General features: G+C 31.3%; 1 protein-coding gene across 1 annotated transcript; it reads left to right on the top strand.

The window, feature by feature from the left end:
- Positions 1-13,191: 13,191 nt before the first annotated feature.
- On the top strand, positions 13,192-17,726 carry LOC130796741 (uncharacterized). The gene is made up of 9 exons (XM_057659114.1): positions 13,192-13,631; positions 14,987-15,074; positions 15,743-15,856; positions 15,983-16,065; positions 16,185-16,299; positions 16,742-16,833; positions 17,055-17,120; positions 17,192-17,285; positions 17,423-17,726. Exons 1-9 carry the CDS (start codon positions 13,351-13,353, stop codon positions 17,531-17,533), a joined length of 1,044 nt encoding a protein of 347 aa, XP_057515097.1. The 5' UTR covers positions 13,192-13,350; the 3' UTR covers positions 17,534-17,726.
- Positions 17,727-17,738: the final 12 nt, after the last annotated feature.

Here is a 17,738-nt window from a genome sequence, read left to right as displayed (position 1 = left end):
CTTGAACTCTTCTGAACTCGATGGGCACATAGTCTTGCAAAGTTTAATGCCATGTTGCATAGGAATAAACCCTCTTTTGGAGCTTTCCATTTTGAACTTTGTGAGAATCTTATCTATGTAAGTCTCTTGATTTAGTCCAATAAGTCTCCTCGATCTATCCCTATAGATCTTTATTCCCAGTATGTACTCAGCCTCTCCCAGGTCTTTCATGGAGAAATGACTTTTAAGCCATTGCTTGACCGACTCAAGTATGTTTTTGTCATTTCCAATGAGGAGTATGTCATCTACATACAGGACCAGAAAAGTGATATTACTCCCACTTAACTTCTTGTATACACAAGATTCCTCTTCATTTCTGAGAAAGCCAAATTCTTTGACTGCCTCATCAAATCTAAGGTTCCAACTCCTTGATGCTTGCTTCAATCCATAAATGGATCTCTTAAGCTTGCATACTTTCCTTGGATTTTTCGGATCTTCAAAACCTTGTGGTTGTGTCAAGTACACATCCTCTTTTAAGAACCCATTCAAAAAGGCAGTTTTGACGTCCATTTGCCATATTTCAAAGTCATGAAAGGCAGCTATCGCAAGGATTATCCTAATGGATTTTAGCATGGCTACTGGAGAAAAAGTTTCATCATAGTCTATACCATGAATTTGTTTGAACCCTTTTGCTACCAACCTTGCTTTGAAAACACTAATGTTTCCATCCTTGTCTGTTTTCAGTTTGAAAATCCATTTGCATCCAATGGGTTTTACCCCATCAGGCAAATCAACCAAGTCCCAAACTTGATTTTCAGACATGGAATCCATTTCAGATTTCATGGCTTCAAGCCATTTTTCGGAGTCAGGACTCTCCAAAGCATCTTTGTGACTAGTAGGCTCTTCTGATTCTAACATGGTTATTTCAGAGTTTTCTGTCAAAAGGAAATCAATATATCTTCTTGACGGAATTATTGTCCTACTAGACTTACGTAGGGGAACAACAAGAAAAGTTTCTGCCTTATTAGGTAGAGTGACTTCGCGTGGATTTTCTCCACTTGGGGCGGTAGGAGGTAAGTGTGTTGAATGCATTTCCTCCTGGGCATTATCATGCTGGGGCGCCTCTGATGAGGTGTTAACCTTATCCATTTGTTGCTCATCTCGAACTTCTTCGAGATATACATTACTCCCACTTGTTTTTCTAGAAATAAATTCCTGTTCTAGAAAAACACCATTGCGAGCAACAAATACTTTGTTTTCGCTTTGGTTGTAGAAGTAGTATCCCTTTGTCTTTTTTGGGTAACCCACAAAAAGACATTTGTCAGATTTAGGTGCTAGTTTATCAGATATTAAACGTTTTACATAAGCTTCGCAACCCCAAATCCTTAGAAAAGACAACTTCGGAACTTTTCCCGTCCACATCTCATATGGTGTCTTTTCCACTGCTTTGGTAGGTGCTCTATTAAGTGTGAATGCAGCTATATCCAATGCAAATCCCCAAAATGAAATAGGAAGATCAGCAAGACTCATCACTGATCGAACCATATCTAATAGAGTTCGATTCCTCCTCTCAGAGACGCCATTTAATTGTGGTGTTCCTGGTGGAGTCAATTGTGAGAGTATGCCTCGATTTTTCAAATGATCATCAAACTCGTGAGACAAGTATTCACCACCACGATCGGATCGTAATGCTTTTATTTTCTTCCCAAGTTGGTTCTCTACTTCATTTTGAAATTCCTTGAACTTTTCTAAGGACTCCGACTTATGTCTCATGAGGTAAACATATCCATATCTGCTTACATCATCAGTAAAGGTTATAAAGTAGCTGTAACCACCCCGAGCCATGGTGCTCATAGGTCCACATACATCAGTATGTATGAGAGCTAAGAGGTCATTGGCCCTTTCACTTGTACCTGTGAAAGGTGACTTTGTCATTTTTCCCATCAAACAAAACTCGCAAACACCAAATGATTCAAAATCAAATGATTTTAGAATTCCATCTTTATGAAGTTTCTCTATGCGTTTTGAACTTATGTGGCCTAATCGACAATGCCATAGGTAAGTGGGGTTTGAATCATTTGTTTTACGTTTCTTGCTGTCTATGTTATAGATGTGAGTTTCTAAGTCTAGCACATACAACCCATTTAATAATTTAGCTGAAACATAGAACATATCATTTAAATATGCAGAACAACAATTATTCTTAATAGTAAATGAAAAACCTTCCGTGTCCAAAACCGGAATTAAAATAATGTTCTTGGTGATGGCAGGAACATAATAACAATTATTTAGTTCTAAAATTAAACCAGAGGGTAATGTTAAAATATAAACTCCAACAGCTAAAGCAGCAACTCTTGCTCCATTTCCGACTCGGAGATCCACCTCACCTTTGCTCAAGCTTCTACTTCTTTTTAGACCCTGCACATTACTAGTAATGTGAGACCCACAAGCAGTATCAAATACCCAAGAAGCCGAAGTCGCTAAATTAATTTCAATAACATATATACCTAAAGATAAAGCACCAGACTTTTTTTCTTCTAGATAGACGGGGCAGTTCCTCTTCCAATGGCCAATCTTGTGGCAGTGGTAGCACTCATGTAGTGCTGCTACTTTAGCCTTTGGAGTAGCCTTTGGTCTGGGAGAGGCATTAGTGGTAACTACCTTACCATTGCCATTCCATTTAGGAACCCCTTTCTTCTTGAACTTTTTATTCTTTCTGACCATGAACACATCTTTCAGTGCGGGTTCAGAAGGTAAGCTCCTTTCAGCCTGAATAAGCATACCATGCAATTCTGGCAAGGTTGCTTCCCCTCCTTGCATGTAAAAATTTAATCTGAAAGCATCAAAAGTTTCTGGCAAGGATCTGATCACAATATCAGTGGCCAGCTCTTTGGGATAAGGAAAACCCAACTTTTCCATGACTTGAAAATGCCCTATTAAGGCGAACACATGGGGTCCGACGGGTTTTCCCTTGCCCAGTTTGCATTCCAAAAGTTTACAATTAGCTTCAAATCTCTCTAATCGAGCATTCTTTTCGAACATTGTTCTAAGTTGCTGGATTATTGTGTAGGCATCAAGATTGTTAAAACGTTTTTGAAATCATGTTCCATGCAAGCAAGCATCAGACATGTTACTTGCACAGAATTGGCCTCGAGATTTTGCCTAGCTCTTTTCTCTGCAACTGTTGCAGTTTCTGGCAGGGGTTCAGGGAGTGGAGTGTCAAGAACACTTTCCCTTCCTTCAGCTCTGAGAACAATTCTCACAGCCATTTCCCATTCAAGGAAGTTGTTTGCATTCAATTTGTCTTTTTCCAAGACACAGCGTAAGTTAAAAGCAGGAGTGTTGTTGTTAGTTGAACCAGACATGATTTCTACAACAATGTAATAAAGTAAAATTAATAGTCTATCAATAAGCAGTAATTAAACAAGTTTAATAATTTATTCAAAATTTTAAAATCCCCTTTTGAATAAATAACAACTAAGATCCTTTCCCACTACAATTAAACGGACTTTGGCCCTGCCTTTAACTATAGTAGTTAAGGTAACTAAACGTTTTACTAATTATAACTAATTATAATTCTTAGTAGATAGATTGATAATACTTGTTCAATCCTATCTCTTAGTTTCAAAATCCAAAACTTTATTTTTGATGATTTTGTTGAGTGAAACCAAACATGAACCTGTAAATTTTCAAAAAAAATTTACCCCATATCCCAAGAATTATGAGCAATACCTCGCTTTGGCAGAATGTATTATTCATTATCAAAGGCTTATAAGTGTTGTTTGGAAAAACAATAAAACTCAATATTATTTATGGGGATTCAAGTTAATTAACATGGTTAATATTAAGTGAACACATAGCATATTTAACCAATACATTAACTTATGCAAGCAAAGACCAAAATAAAATAAACGCTCAAAGCAAATAAAAGCATGAATAAAAGATGATCTAGTATGGCCCCTAAAAAAAAAACTTCATGAAGCTTCCATGAATCTCCATTGATCACCTTCCTTGAAACTCCTTTCATTTGTGATTACATACTTTGAATAATAAAAAAAAATTAACGATGCGCAGATCGTATTTAATTACATTCAAAACAAACGATTCGCAGATCGTATATACTTACATTCAAAACAAACGATTCGCAGATCGTATATACTTTCCTAATTTTATATATAAATTTTGTTTTGGGCCATACTAGTCATCACATGTCAAAATAATATCAAATATTATAAACAGCTTTAACTATACAATATATCAAACTAAATGGTCATAACAATTAGCATATAAAATATTCTTATGTTGAGTCAAACTTAACTAATTTAAGTAAGAAATTTTTAGGGAAAAAAAAACTGTTTAAAATTCAATTAAAACTCTATAAATAGTTATATGTATATATATATATACATATATATATATATATATATATACATATATATATATATATATACATATATATATATATATATATACATATATATATATATATATATACATATATATATATATATATATATATATATATATATATATATATATATATACATATATATATACATATATATATATATATACATATATATATACATATATATATATATATATGTATATATATGTATATATATGTATATATATATATATATATATATATATATATATATATATATATATATGTATATATATATATATATGTATATATATATATATATATATACATATATATATATATATATATATATGTACATATATATATATATATATATATATATATATATATATATATATATATATATATATATATATATGTATATATATATATATATATATATATATATATATATATATATATATATATATATATGTATATACATATGTATATACATATATATATATATATATATGTATATATATATGTATATACATATATATATATATATATATATATATATATATATATATATATATATAAACACACACACACACCTTTGATACACGGACACGCCAATTGACAGACGTGTCCCGTGTCGGACACGGACACGCGAAAACTCGTGTCCGACATGCCAACTGAAGTGTTCAATATTTTAATATTTTTTCCGACACACGGACACGGCTAGGACACGCAAGGGACACGGCAAGGGACACGGTAAGAGTGAAGGACACGTTTTTTAAAAAAAAAATTTAAATTTTAAACAAAAGAACAGAACTGAGAAGTTCTTCTCACTCGAACTCAGTCACTCACTGTTTCCCTCTCACTCAATTCCTTCTCTTTCACTCTAACCCTAAAAACTCTACTCAACTTTTCCTCCACCTCCACCGTCGCTCCGGCACTCCCACACCACGCCACCGCCGGTTGCTCCTCCATCACAGACGATTACGAACACTCGAACTTGGTGCTGCGTTGCTGCTGCTGCTCCTAAAATCAAAATTTTTGATTTTGTTTAAGGTATTTTCACTCTTTATCCTAAATCCTAATATTATTCTTGTTCTAATCTTTAATCTTAGTGTTAATCTTAAATTCTTAATCTTGTTGACTTTCAAATGGAAATAATTAGAGTTAATTCATGTAATTCATGTAATTCTAAATTGGGTTGTTTGCAATTTGTTATGACTGTGAATTCATGTAATTCTTTGATTAAGAGTTTTGGAAATTTAGGAATGGGTTGATTGCTGGAGTTGCTGGCCATGCTGGGTTGATTAGGAAATTTTTGAAATTCATGTAATTTTTTTGTAATTTTTAATGTGCTTTTTTTTAAGAGTTCAATTCTTAATTGTGGTTTTTTAATGTGTTTGTAATTTGATTTTTAAATTTTATGTGATTTTTATGTTTTTAAAGTGTTTATTTACAAATATCAAATGAAAGATTGTAAAATTATCTTTAATTTGATATATTTATTATATTACCATTTTCGTGTCCTCGTGTCCGCCATTTTAAAGTTGGCGTTTTCCCGTACCGTACCCGTGTCGTGTCCGTGTCCGTGTCCGTGTCCGTTTTAGTGCAACCTAGACACACACACACACACATATATATATATATAAACACACACACACACACACACACACATATATATATATATATATATATATATATATATATATATATATATATATATATATATATATATATATATATATATATATATATATATATATATATATATATATATATATATATATATATATATATATATATTGATTAAAATCTATAGTTTGAAATGAATATTTATTTCGTTCTCAAACACAATCGAAATAAATATTCGTTGTTATAGTCCCTCAATTTTCTATTAATATTCTTTAAGAAATATTTTACTTTAGGAGAGAGACACTTATATATGGTTTTGCATCTATGTTTACAAGTTAAAATATATGCATGTGAGATTTTATTTGATTCGTTTGAATATTCGAAATTTTATTATTTTTAAATTTCTAATGTAATACATTTATATATACTTCTTTTATTCCAAAATACTTGTACAATTGCAGTTATTATCTTGTTTGGTTGTTTCACAAAACTTGCACTATTTTCATCTTTGGCAAAAAATAACTCAATAATTTTTTATTTTACCCGTATTTGATTCTCACTCATCATAATACTAAGGAAAAATTATTTTTAATAATCTCACATGTTGTTCATCTGCTGTGACTAATCTCTATTATCGATTATTTCAAAATAATTTAATCTTTGTATAGTTTTTGCCGACATCACCTATTTTCACATTTAACGGTCTATTGTAGGTACCTACTAACCGTTACACTCATTTCTTCTTCCTCCTAATGCTTTTTCGTTGGTCTAACTCTACGTCTCTTTGTTGGTAGATACCTACAATAGTTTATTAAAATGTCGCAAGTGTTGCTATCAGAAAAATGTATATAATTGTTTGAATTATTTGAAACTAATCAATAATTACATTTATTCACAACAGAAGGGCAATAGGTGAGATTATTAAGGATAATTTTCTTATTATTTTTAACCTATCATTTAAAGAAAGTTAAAATAGACAAAAATGCATCCAAAATAATTTTTCTTAATTACTATGTTACCATCCAAATATACAAGTAATTTTTGAATGTAAAAATAATTCAAAATTGAGGAAGTATGTATTAAACTTCAAACACATACTTTCTCGTTTCTAAAGCATTTATATTCAATTATAATATTATGTTATATGGTAAAATATCACTATCATTAAAAAAAATAATTGAAACACAACTAAATATAAAAATTTCTAACGAAAAAGTATATGATTTGATATGCACATTCTTTGTTGTTTAAATATCATATTTTTGTTTAGATTTTTAACATTATAGTTCTGACCTTCCAATTTATTTATCGCTGTTTTTAATGTCTAGAAGATTGCTCATTTACTCCCGCTTTTGCAGCCTAGGTTTGCCACGTTTCAGATCTGGATCTCAACATCATGATTTCGTGCATTAGAGTGAAGTTGTCATTTGTCAATTTGATGATTTATTTGTTATCACAAATAATTTTTTTATTTAGAATAAAAATATTTTTTTTATCCTCAATTTTAATATTTTAGTAACTAGTATAAAACCTGTGTAATGCACGAATTCTTAGTATGAAAAAATATGTAAATTTTATTTTCAAAAACATGTAATAATATATATTGTATACTAAAGATGAAGTAATCAATAATAATTGTTAAAAGGGGTGATATGACATTTTTATATGTGTAATAATTTTAAATAGTTTGTAGATGAGTAAAATAAATTATAGGTTGATTAACTTTATTTGCCACTTAAATCAATATGAACCACTAAAACTCTTTCATCTCGCGTGACTTTAAAAGATTGACACGTGTGATTTTTCAATCTTTTTATTAAATTGTAAAAGATTAGTTGAAATAATTTCTATAATTAACTCAGTCTAAATCTTAATAAATTATTAATGTCATCTAAATATTTCTTACTTTATTTTATTTTCAAATTTCTGTAGCAATAATTTATTAAAAGATATATGATTAATATTATGTTTTCTAATTTATAATTTTAAATTTGTTAATATCACCTAATTCTTAATTTATTGTTTCTATTATCTTAGTCATTTTATAGATTAGAGTATTTGATTAGTTGAAATAATTTCTATAACTAAATCAGTAAATTTAACAGTTTTAATATTGATTGATTGTCAAATCTTTGATTTTGTAAACTGGTCAGCTATTTAATTCAGTTAGTTTAAATACTCCAATCGAAAAATTACACATGGCAAGTGCTCTAGAAATTTGACACTTAGACTTTTCACAACTTTTTTAATAGATGTTATGGTATTTATTGTCTCCACGTGTATTCCACTAATTTTAGTTTTAAATTTTTATATTACTCCCCCGTTCTCTAATGTTCTTTCTATTTGGAATATTTCATCTTAAGGAGAGAGAAATTTAATTAATGTTTTTGACACATATTTAGAAGATAAAATATATACATGCGAGATTTCGTTAGATTCGTCTTGATGTATACTTTTGATTATGTATTTTTTATAATTTTTTATTATGTATATTTAGAGATGTTGATGTTTAAAATTTACTTTGAAAACTGTGCAAAAAGTAAAAGAGAAGAACAAAAAGAAATAGAGAGAGTATATTCCTACTAACTTTATAAACATATTTTTTATTAATTGTGGTTCACATATTTTTTTCATTATCTTTTTTTTAATATTTTTTTTATGTTTACAATCTCTATTTTCACCTATTAAATTTTTTATTTAATAAAATAATATATTTATTATCTAAAACATTCTATTTTTCCTAATTATAGTAAATATTTGTTCTTAATGCTATTTTAATAAGAAAGGGATGGAATATGTAATTGTGTGATGCGACTATTTTGAATGTCCGTGTGCATCTCACATTCACACCCTACATAATTTATGTAATTGTGTGATGGGGCAAGTGATTCAGAAAGAGAAATTAAATGTTGATGGTTGCTTATTTAATTAATTCTAGGTGGGTAAAGATGATTTATTTAATCATAAATTGACAAGTAAAATAGGAAAGTACTTCTAATATATATAGCCTTTAGAGCTACTTATAAGCATTAATTAAAGTTTATAATATATTCTTATTATATTTCCTATAGAAGAAATTGAATGTAGAAAAAATATAATATTTAATAAATATTACAATTTAAAATAATTTGCCAAGATCGATACGATGTTAAGAACTTTGATGAACGATAATAATTTCAATGAACTGACAAACGTTTGATAATTGACACAATGATTTAAGGAAGTTCACTCAATAATGGCTACGTCCTACGTGGTGTGTAGTTTCTTGTTTATACTAATTCAATGGAGTAAAACACTCTTACAAATGAAGTATTACAATTGAGTAAGAGACAAAAACAATAGGCTATGTATTTGGCTTAGGGATTGTGTTTGATAATCATCTTGGATGAGTGTGAGAGCTCTCTATCTATAGTACTAAGTACGTTCAATGATAATTGCTCACTTAATACATGCTTAATGCTGAATAATGAATGAGTTGAAACAGCTCCAATGACTTGAAAAGACAAATATAGCATCCTAAGCGCATCAGAGGAACTGCTCGACAAGAACAAGAGCTCGCTCGGTCGAGCGGGCTACAGGCAGCTTCTGGATATATTCTATTTGTTCGCTCGACCCACCCAAGAGCTCGCTCGGTCGAGCGAACTTCAGTATACTTTCTGTCAGTTTCCGCTCGAGCAAAGCATCTTCTAAAACCCTTTGCACTTCTTCATTAAACACCCTTAAAACCAATAACTCCCATGATTACTTCAACAAATAAATCACACTTAAACACCATAAACATTAAGTTATTCACTTAATTCTCCTATTAACCAATGTCATAGGATTTCATCCCATCAATTCCATTCATAAATGCACACATCAATTTGTGCACTCAAGTCACACTATTCATAACACAATTAATAACCTTTTGATAGATAAACAATAAATACCATGAAATCTATTTTTGTGCAAGGTTATATTTTCTAATTTTTAAATTATCAATCTAAAAAATATTTTTCTTTATATCATTAATTATATAAATTGATTTCTTTAAACCTTTATTAACCTTTACATTTCATTTTAATTCCTTTAAATCACCGTTTTAGTAATTTTAATTAAAATTAGATTTTAAATTAATTATAAAAAATTATATTAAAAACAAAATATCAAGACCAAAACCATTTCTTGCAAAATTTCAATATTATAAACATGTAGAGAAGAAATGAGAAATTCAGAAAATTGGAATATAAATTCTAAAAAATATATCTACAAAATTAATGAGACCTAGGTCTCTATCTTAAGACTTAAAACAATGCAATGAAGTATTACATTAAAACATCCTTTCATTACGTGGGGTTCAAAATAGACCCAATAATTTAATATTCATCCAATTTTATACCGAATGTAAACTTTCGTCGTATGTAAGGTCTGTTATCCATGGTCGTATGTCATCAGGCACAAGTGTAAACTCGGTTTGGACATTTTAAACACCACTAGCTGAATCAACTTCTTTGGTTGTGCTTTCATTACTGGCTTCTTTAGCCTTCAAAATTATCTTGTCAGTGATAAACTCGACAAGTTTTCGATCATCAATTGGGAGTGCTTGCACATAAAACCATCCGATCAAAACATCTTTGACACGCTCTATCCATACGTATTCGAAATATAAAGGAAGATGATCACCTTGACAACATGCCAGCAAGTTATACTGTAAAATTGATTTTGACCATCTGCGAGAAGAGCTAACAACCCGTAAAGATAAGAACTTAAGCAACTTCTTACAATGTTTTTGTATGAAGCTTCTCTTGTAGCATGCTTTGATGATGAACCAAGTGGATGCTACTAACGTAATAGACGCGTACAAGTCTAACGTTATGATCCAACAAGCAACACAAATGTTATAACAACATATAAGCTTCTTTTATCATGTCTATTGGTCCTTAAATAAGCGAGTGACCATCGCAGATTGATTCTCCCTCTTTAGAAAGCTTGTGCATGAAAATGTCGGTGCTAGCGAAGTACAATGCACATGTTCGCTCAATGTATTTAATACACCCATCCACAAACATGAGCAATGTTACTACATTATTTTTCTTCTTATTTTTTTCCTTCTATTGATGAAAAGTTACAAAGAGATCATTTAAATAGAGATGCAAATAATTAAATTTCCTAAAATTAAGCCACTAATATAATGCTAATGAGAATTTAAATAACCCACTAACCCACTACTTATAATAACTTACTAAAATAATTAAGTCCTAAATAATAGTGGTGTTCAAATAATCTAATGCTAATATTTAGTAAATTAATTGGTTAAAGCATCTTATTATTATGAATAAGTTGTTTTTAATAAACTGCTTATAGCAGCATGCTCAAACTTAACTGGTCAAAAAAATTAATAAAATCAACTAATTAAATTAGCCACTATAATCGTCTTTTAGCTATCATCTATCAACTATTTGCCAAAAACCCTTAATAACTATTTCAATTTTGAATCAAATCTCAACATAAATAATAAAATGGGACAAAGAGTATATAAAAAACAGGGTAGAATTGTGACCGAGATGTAAGAGAAGAAATGGTGCCCAAAACGCAGCTAGCTCTGGGCCAGGAAGAGAATCTTGATTGGCATTAGAAATCAGTCCGATAGTGAACAATGAACAGCATATGCTGACAAATACAAAAACGAAAGAAACTATTCCCGCAAAACTTTCTGTAATGTACAAGAAAGGTAAGGAATACTTGAATTAGAAAGCTTATGACCATAAATACACGGATGTCCCATGTATTCCATATTTCTTTAACTTTCTCAATTGTCTGGTTTTCTAAATCCATTTGAATGATGTAATGTCTTAGTGGTGTAGAGACACGAGAGTACAAAATGATACTTTTAGTGAAAGCTGTAAATGGTGTTCATTAAAGATAACATATTGATTTGTTTTAGGAGATAATATGTTATAATTTTCCAATTTGAGTTGAAAATACTATACGTTATAATTTTCTGGGATTCCAAATCAGTTTGTTTAGGTTTTATTATCCAATGTAGGATTCCGTTCATATCCACACCATATTAATCATCAAATTCCAGAAATTTAGGAGCACCATCACCTCCACTCGACCAGCTAACATATCTCAAGCTGTAAACGAAAACTGGACCCAGGAACAATCTTGTATCATTTTGGGACCCAAGATGGCACCGCAATACTTGCACATATTTGTAGCATTTCGTAACAAGATCATAACCAAACCCCATAAACCGTCTCTCAAAGAGATGGCCTCAAAACATGAAACTCACATTTTAATTTTCTCTTTAAGTTGTCTTAATTGAGCTATTTAGCCCATATATGTAATAGATCTCTCAAAGAGACCGTCTCTCATAACAATTTTTGTAAATAAATAATTTGATTGTAGTTGCGTGTAACCGGACCTATGAAATTGGTTCGCTCAAATAAAAATAAAATAAAAATGGGCTTAAATAAGCCGGGGATAGAGTAAAATGTCTTATAACTTAATTACTTGTTTTTGTCAATATAATTAGACTATTGACTATTTTAAATCTATAGTAATATATCATAATTCAAGCCAAATAAAATAATAACAAAGGCCTATTTTTTTAGCTTTTTTTTTAAAAATAAAAAATCCATTTAAAGCCCACACATTCAAGGATCGATTTTGAACCCTTAATAGGCCCTCGGTCCATTCCACAACTCTAGATGTAACATATATTTCTTATGATAAATATTTTTGGATATTTTGAGTATCCAAGGAGTATACTCAAGAGGCTAAATACTCAAATTTTACTTCTATTTATTGAATTAGATACAATTTAAAGTGATGTGTGAATTTGTAAAACAAGGTAAATAACTTATTTTATCATCTATATACTTCCTCCGTTCTGAAATACTTGCTACATTATGGCTTTTGGCACTATTCATCGTTCAAGCTTATTTTATGTATTGCAGCTAATGTGTAAGAAAAAAAAGTAGTCAAAAGAGATTTTGTTTGAATCGTCTAACCACATACTATCATAATATTAACTTTTTATAATTTTTAAATGTGTATATTTTAATATATAAATGATTAAAACAACACAATAAATTGCCTAAAAAGTCAAATATAACAAGTATAATAAAACGGAGAAAATATGTCTTAAAAATTTTTTTTTTTCTCTACAAAATAAAATTTTTTAAATAGGAAAAAAAGTAGGGAAGCGAGGGAGTATTTGCTAGACCAATATAGGACATTAGGGGTAAATTGGGTGAGTATGTCCTAAATTCAAAAATGAGCATTCTAAGTTGTTTTACTATTGTTTATTAAAATAATTGTTCTGATAAAATCGTTCTGGACAAGCAGAAATCAGAATTGGACAAGTGATGGCCACTTCTTCACAACCGAGCTTGTTGAGCTACCATTTTTGCTGCTGTTCTAACTCTAATACTACCAATTCAACCTCAGCCACTCGTTTTCCCTCATCTATTTCTCTTTCTACCCTTCATGGATCCAGAAGAAGAACGCAGCTTTCCACAAATCATTCCCTCTCTCTAACTAGAACTCATGCCAAATTTGAGAAATTTGAGGGTAGTGAAGATAGTCCAGTCCAACTACAGCAAGAAGATGAACAGGTTTTTCCTCAAGTGAAAGAAGAAGATGATGAGTAAGATTAAGATTCTTCTTTTATTTCTAAGTTTATGTTTTTTGTTGATTTTTGGTTAAATCATGTATGATGATTGATGTATGTCTGGATATGAGGAAATTGGGTTTTATTGTGAATGAGAAATCAAACGTACATGTCACAGATTACAAGTAGAGCTTGCGACGTTTTCTTTCTATCGTTTGATTTTGGTACACTTTTAATTTTGACGTTTTCAATTTGATATATCTTTAATTTTGGGTTTAATGGGTTTTTAAGTTGAATCATTGTTACTGTTGTATATGCCTCGAATCGGATTCATTTGTAGGTTATAGGTATGGCGAGTTAGTGTCCGATATTGATAGGCTATGTTTGAGGTTTGGTTTGTGTAGCAAAAGGATCAATTGAGCATAGGGGAAATGTGTGAGCTTTAAGACCGAGGAATAAGTTGAGTCGGCTTTCCTTGCGCCTGTCCCAAGGTATGAGGCTGAGTTTTTAGTCGAGTTGGCTCTGAAAGCCCACTCGGCATGAGCGTGCTGGGGCTTTTGCTCGTTGCTTGGTTTTTCGTTCCTTAAATCTAATGATTATGTATTGGGGTATGATCAATATATTGTTGGAAGTCATGAGCAACTCACCTCTCCATGTCAAGCAATCCGTGTGCCTCACCAAACAACCCATGTACATCAACAAGAAGCACAAAGGTAGTTAGACTAATTCTAACCAACTTCTGTTAGTGTAACAGAATGTTGTTAGATATAATTCACTCTTAGCTTGCTACATTCTCTTGTATGTATATATAGCCCTACTCCTTGATGTACCTTGATAAATTCAGCTCATACAAAATTGTGTGTTTCAAGATTGAGTTAAAGCTTTCTTGATTAGATTTTGTTATGTTAAACATATATACTTCCAATACACTAAGACCCAATCAAAGCTACTCCCAAAAGATCGTATTCTCTTTCAATTGTAATCCTAACCATCTAGCCTTAAACACTTAGTTGTATTCTCCAACTCTAGAAACCTCATTGGCGTTCTCCAAGAACTTCGTTTTTCATCAATTAAGAAACACATCTAGGCTTAGGGAGGACGTAGCTAACATTGGGTAAACTTCCGTAAATCTTGGTGTAGATTGATTGCTTTGACTTTTACATTTTTGCACTTGAATTCCTAATTTCTGATTTTGTGGTTTTACCAATCAAGGGCTTTACTATTGATCTTAGCCATTAAAGATTGATTGCTAGACTTGAATCTCATCATTCACAATAGTTATCTTTTTACCTACATTTTAATGATCTAAGTCTCTTGACTGAAGTTAAAGCATACAATGAAAAATAATGTCAGAAATATCACTTGACTTGAGCTTTCTAATTATATGACAGTTGCTTGCCTTCTGACTTGGTGGGTGCGGTTCGACAATCAAGTCAAGCTAGCGCTTCGTTTGTAGATGCTGGAGGTTCAAGAGCTATTGTAAGTGTTTCACTAAACAAAATGTTTGTCAACTTCCCACAATTCGTATCGAGTTAGGATTGATACTCTTTTGTATATGCACTCAAATTTAACGCAACTACGTATAACTCATTTAGTTGTTGATATCAAATACTTAGAATAGTATAAAAAACATAATACAATTTAGTTAGAATAATTACTTGACAAGGTTAATGATCATGTTTGTCCTACTTTAATAATTTATTTCTTCATAAATTTGAAAATTCCATCAATTGCCTCTTGGAAGAGAGGTATTAGGTAGTAATAGGAATTTGTAAAGAAAACCACTTGTCGCTTAATTATTATGAAAATGACATAACATATTCCGTGAAAATTTTAATAAAAAGTCATTTCCATTATTACTTTTATTATTGAGTACCAAACAAAATTTTTTCGAGTAGTTATGTAATTCTTTGTCCCACAATGGAAATGCCTGTTCGGAAAAAACACAACAAATTTCTATGTAGGAAGTGTGTAGCCTGGAATAGAATAATTGGCATCGATTCTGGAAACGGTACATACATGTATCAGTAATAGGTAAATCATAGGCTCAAGTGCAAATCTGCAAGATGAAATGGCTGGTATTGCTTTAAGATGCATAATTGGTTTTCTTAATTTTCAATTCATACCTTCATTACTTCCCGAGATAGGTTGAGCTTCTGATACCACAGCTGCAATTTTTGGACGATGAAGGTGCACAAGCTGAGCTATGGGAACTATCAAGGGTATTCTTGGATACACTTATAGAAGAAACCGAATGTCAGGTCAGTTAAAAGCCTCAATCTATAGGAACTTTTGGTATGTTCTACGAGATGGAATCGTAGCTTTATTATTGCAGTCCTTCACCTCTTCTGCATAACTCGGGCTTATACTTCTGTTTTGGGTAACAGAAAGTAAAAGCAATCTTTCCAGATACGGGAGCTGCTGCACTGTTGAAATATAAATGGAAAGATGCTGTGTTTGGATTTTCAAGGTAAACATGTTCAACCTTTTTATCGAATGAACTTGTTCAAGTTCTTTCCTGAATTCTGTTCACACATTAAGATATCTTAACAGTAAATGCTAAATTTTCGTGTTTGCATTTCCTTGAAGCTTAAGTGACAGGAAACCTGTTGAAGATGATGACGAGATTGTTGTCATGGTGGTTCCTGATTATCAGATGTTGGAATATGTCGAGAAAATTGCTTCTCTTCTCTCAGATGACCCGGTATCTATCTTCACTTCCAAATTTGAATGTTAGGGAAAAAACTCATATTTCACTCAGCTTGCTCTACCGAAGTCCGATTATCCAAATGTTATTCTGTTTGACGAGAAACAGTTAGAATACTTGCTATTATATGCTTGTTTGTCAACATGTTATTTGATAATTGCACTAGAGAAGAGATAGCTTACGACATAAGCCAAATTAAGTACAAACGTGTTTCCTGTCTGATATGCAAGTACAGGCAATGAGCCATTTTGTTAATTGGATAAAACCCTTAAATTTGAACCATAGATGCAAGGATACGATGTAGAATGAAATGAAATGCTGAATGGTTTTTTTCAAAAAAAAAATTGTGACTGTTATTTCGGGTTTTCAGGAGTATAATACCCTTAAATGGGTTTCCGTTCATAGCTGCTTACATCTTATGAAATTTCTCATATCTTAGCCAAGGCCTCTTATCATGTGGAATCCTCGTCTTGTCAGTGAAGATGTAGGAGTCGGAATGAATGTCCGCAAGTTAAGACGCTACTTCCTGAGGTAGGTTCCCTTTCCTCTCTTTCAACCTAGAATTTCTAGTTCATTTATCCCCATTGATCAGCATCAAGATTCCTACATATTGCTTTGTTAAAATCATAATCATATAGGCAACCATCAGTCTCACAGACATTTGCCGAATCTCCTAGTTTGTTCAAGTGTTCCAATTCACTCTGGTGTGATCTTATTTTTAACTACCTTGAAATGTCTCATACACATTGCAGAACATTTTCGGTGGTCTATTCAATGAGACCTATGGCTGCTGGTGCAGTGTTCAGGTGTTATCCTGGGTAAGTACAGTATACTGTTGTTATATACTTTATTCGTTACTATTATTGACTCAGATTTTTGCTATCAACAGATTATGGAAAGTATTTTATGATGATAAGGAAAGGCCGGGCAGGTATTTGCTCGCTAAAGAACTGATTAGCCGTCCTGATGCTGAAGAACTAGAGGTCAGTTTTTCGCCTTTCACAATGATAGTTTAAACTTACAATCAAAGGGCAGCCCATGCACAAATGTAAATGCCTTTGTTTTATTAATATGAGTTCTTTCTTATTGTTACTTGAATATTTGCTTGTATTTAATGCAGTATATTTTCGGAGATGTACAAGAGAAGGTCGAAGAGGGACCTTCTTTGTTTGCTCGAGCTGCAGGCATATTCTCATCTATAAATAGGTTCATGAGAGTTATATCAAAATAATGAGAAATCATGCATCTACATATTCCATATTCATTTCACTGGATCAGCAAAATACCATCCAGATAGTGTACCAAATGTCAGAAAACTTTGATGTATGTTCATTCATTATTGAATAAGCTTCAACAAACAATTAACAATGGGATGCTTGTACCTTATCACTAAACCACAATCGTATTGTAAAGTTCTTTGAGTTTATTATGATCCA

This window comes from Amaranthus tricolor, chromosome 12 (genome assembly GCF_026212465.1).
Source record: "Amaranthus tricolor cultivar Red isolate AtriRed21 chromosome 12, ASM2621246v1, whole genome shotgun sequence".
NCBI classification, from domain to species: domain Eukaryota; kingdom Viridiplantae; phylum Streptophyta; class Magnoliopsida; order Caryophyllales; family Amaranthaceae; genus Amaranthus; species Amaranthus tricolor.
This window is presented reverse-complemented; position numbering and strand designations above follow the sequence as displayed.

What these genes read in the sequence shown, in the direction of transcription:
- LOC130796741 (XM_057659114.1), top strand. Translation starts at nt 13,351, where the DNA reads ATGGCCACTTCTTCACAACCGAGCTTGTTGAGCTACCATTTTTGCTGC. An exon ending in CTGGAGGTTCAAGAGCTATT is followed by an intron (nt 15,075 to 15,742) that starts GTAAGTGTTTCA and finishes TTCCCGAGATAG; the next exon opens with GTTGAGCTTCTGATACCACA. An exon ending in GTGTTCAGGTGTTATCCTGG is followed by an intron (nt 17,121 to 17,191) that starts GTAAGTACAGTA and finishes TGCTATCAACAG; the next exon opens with ATTATGGAAAGTATTTTATG.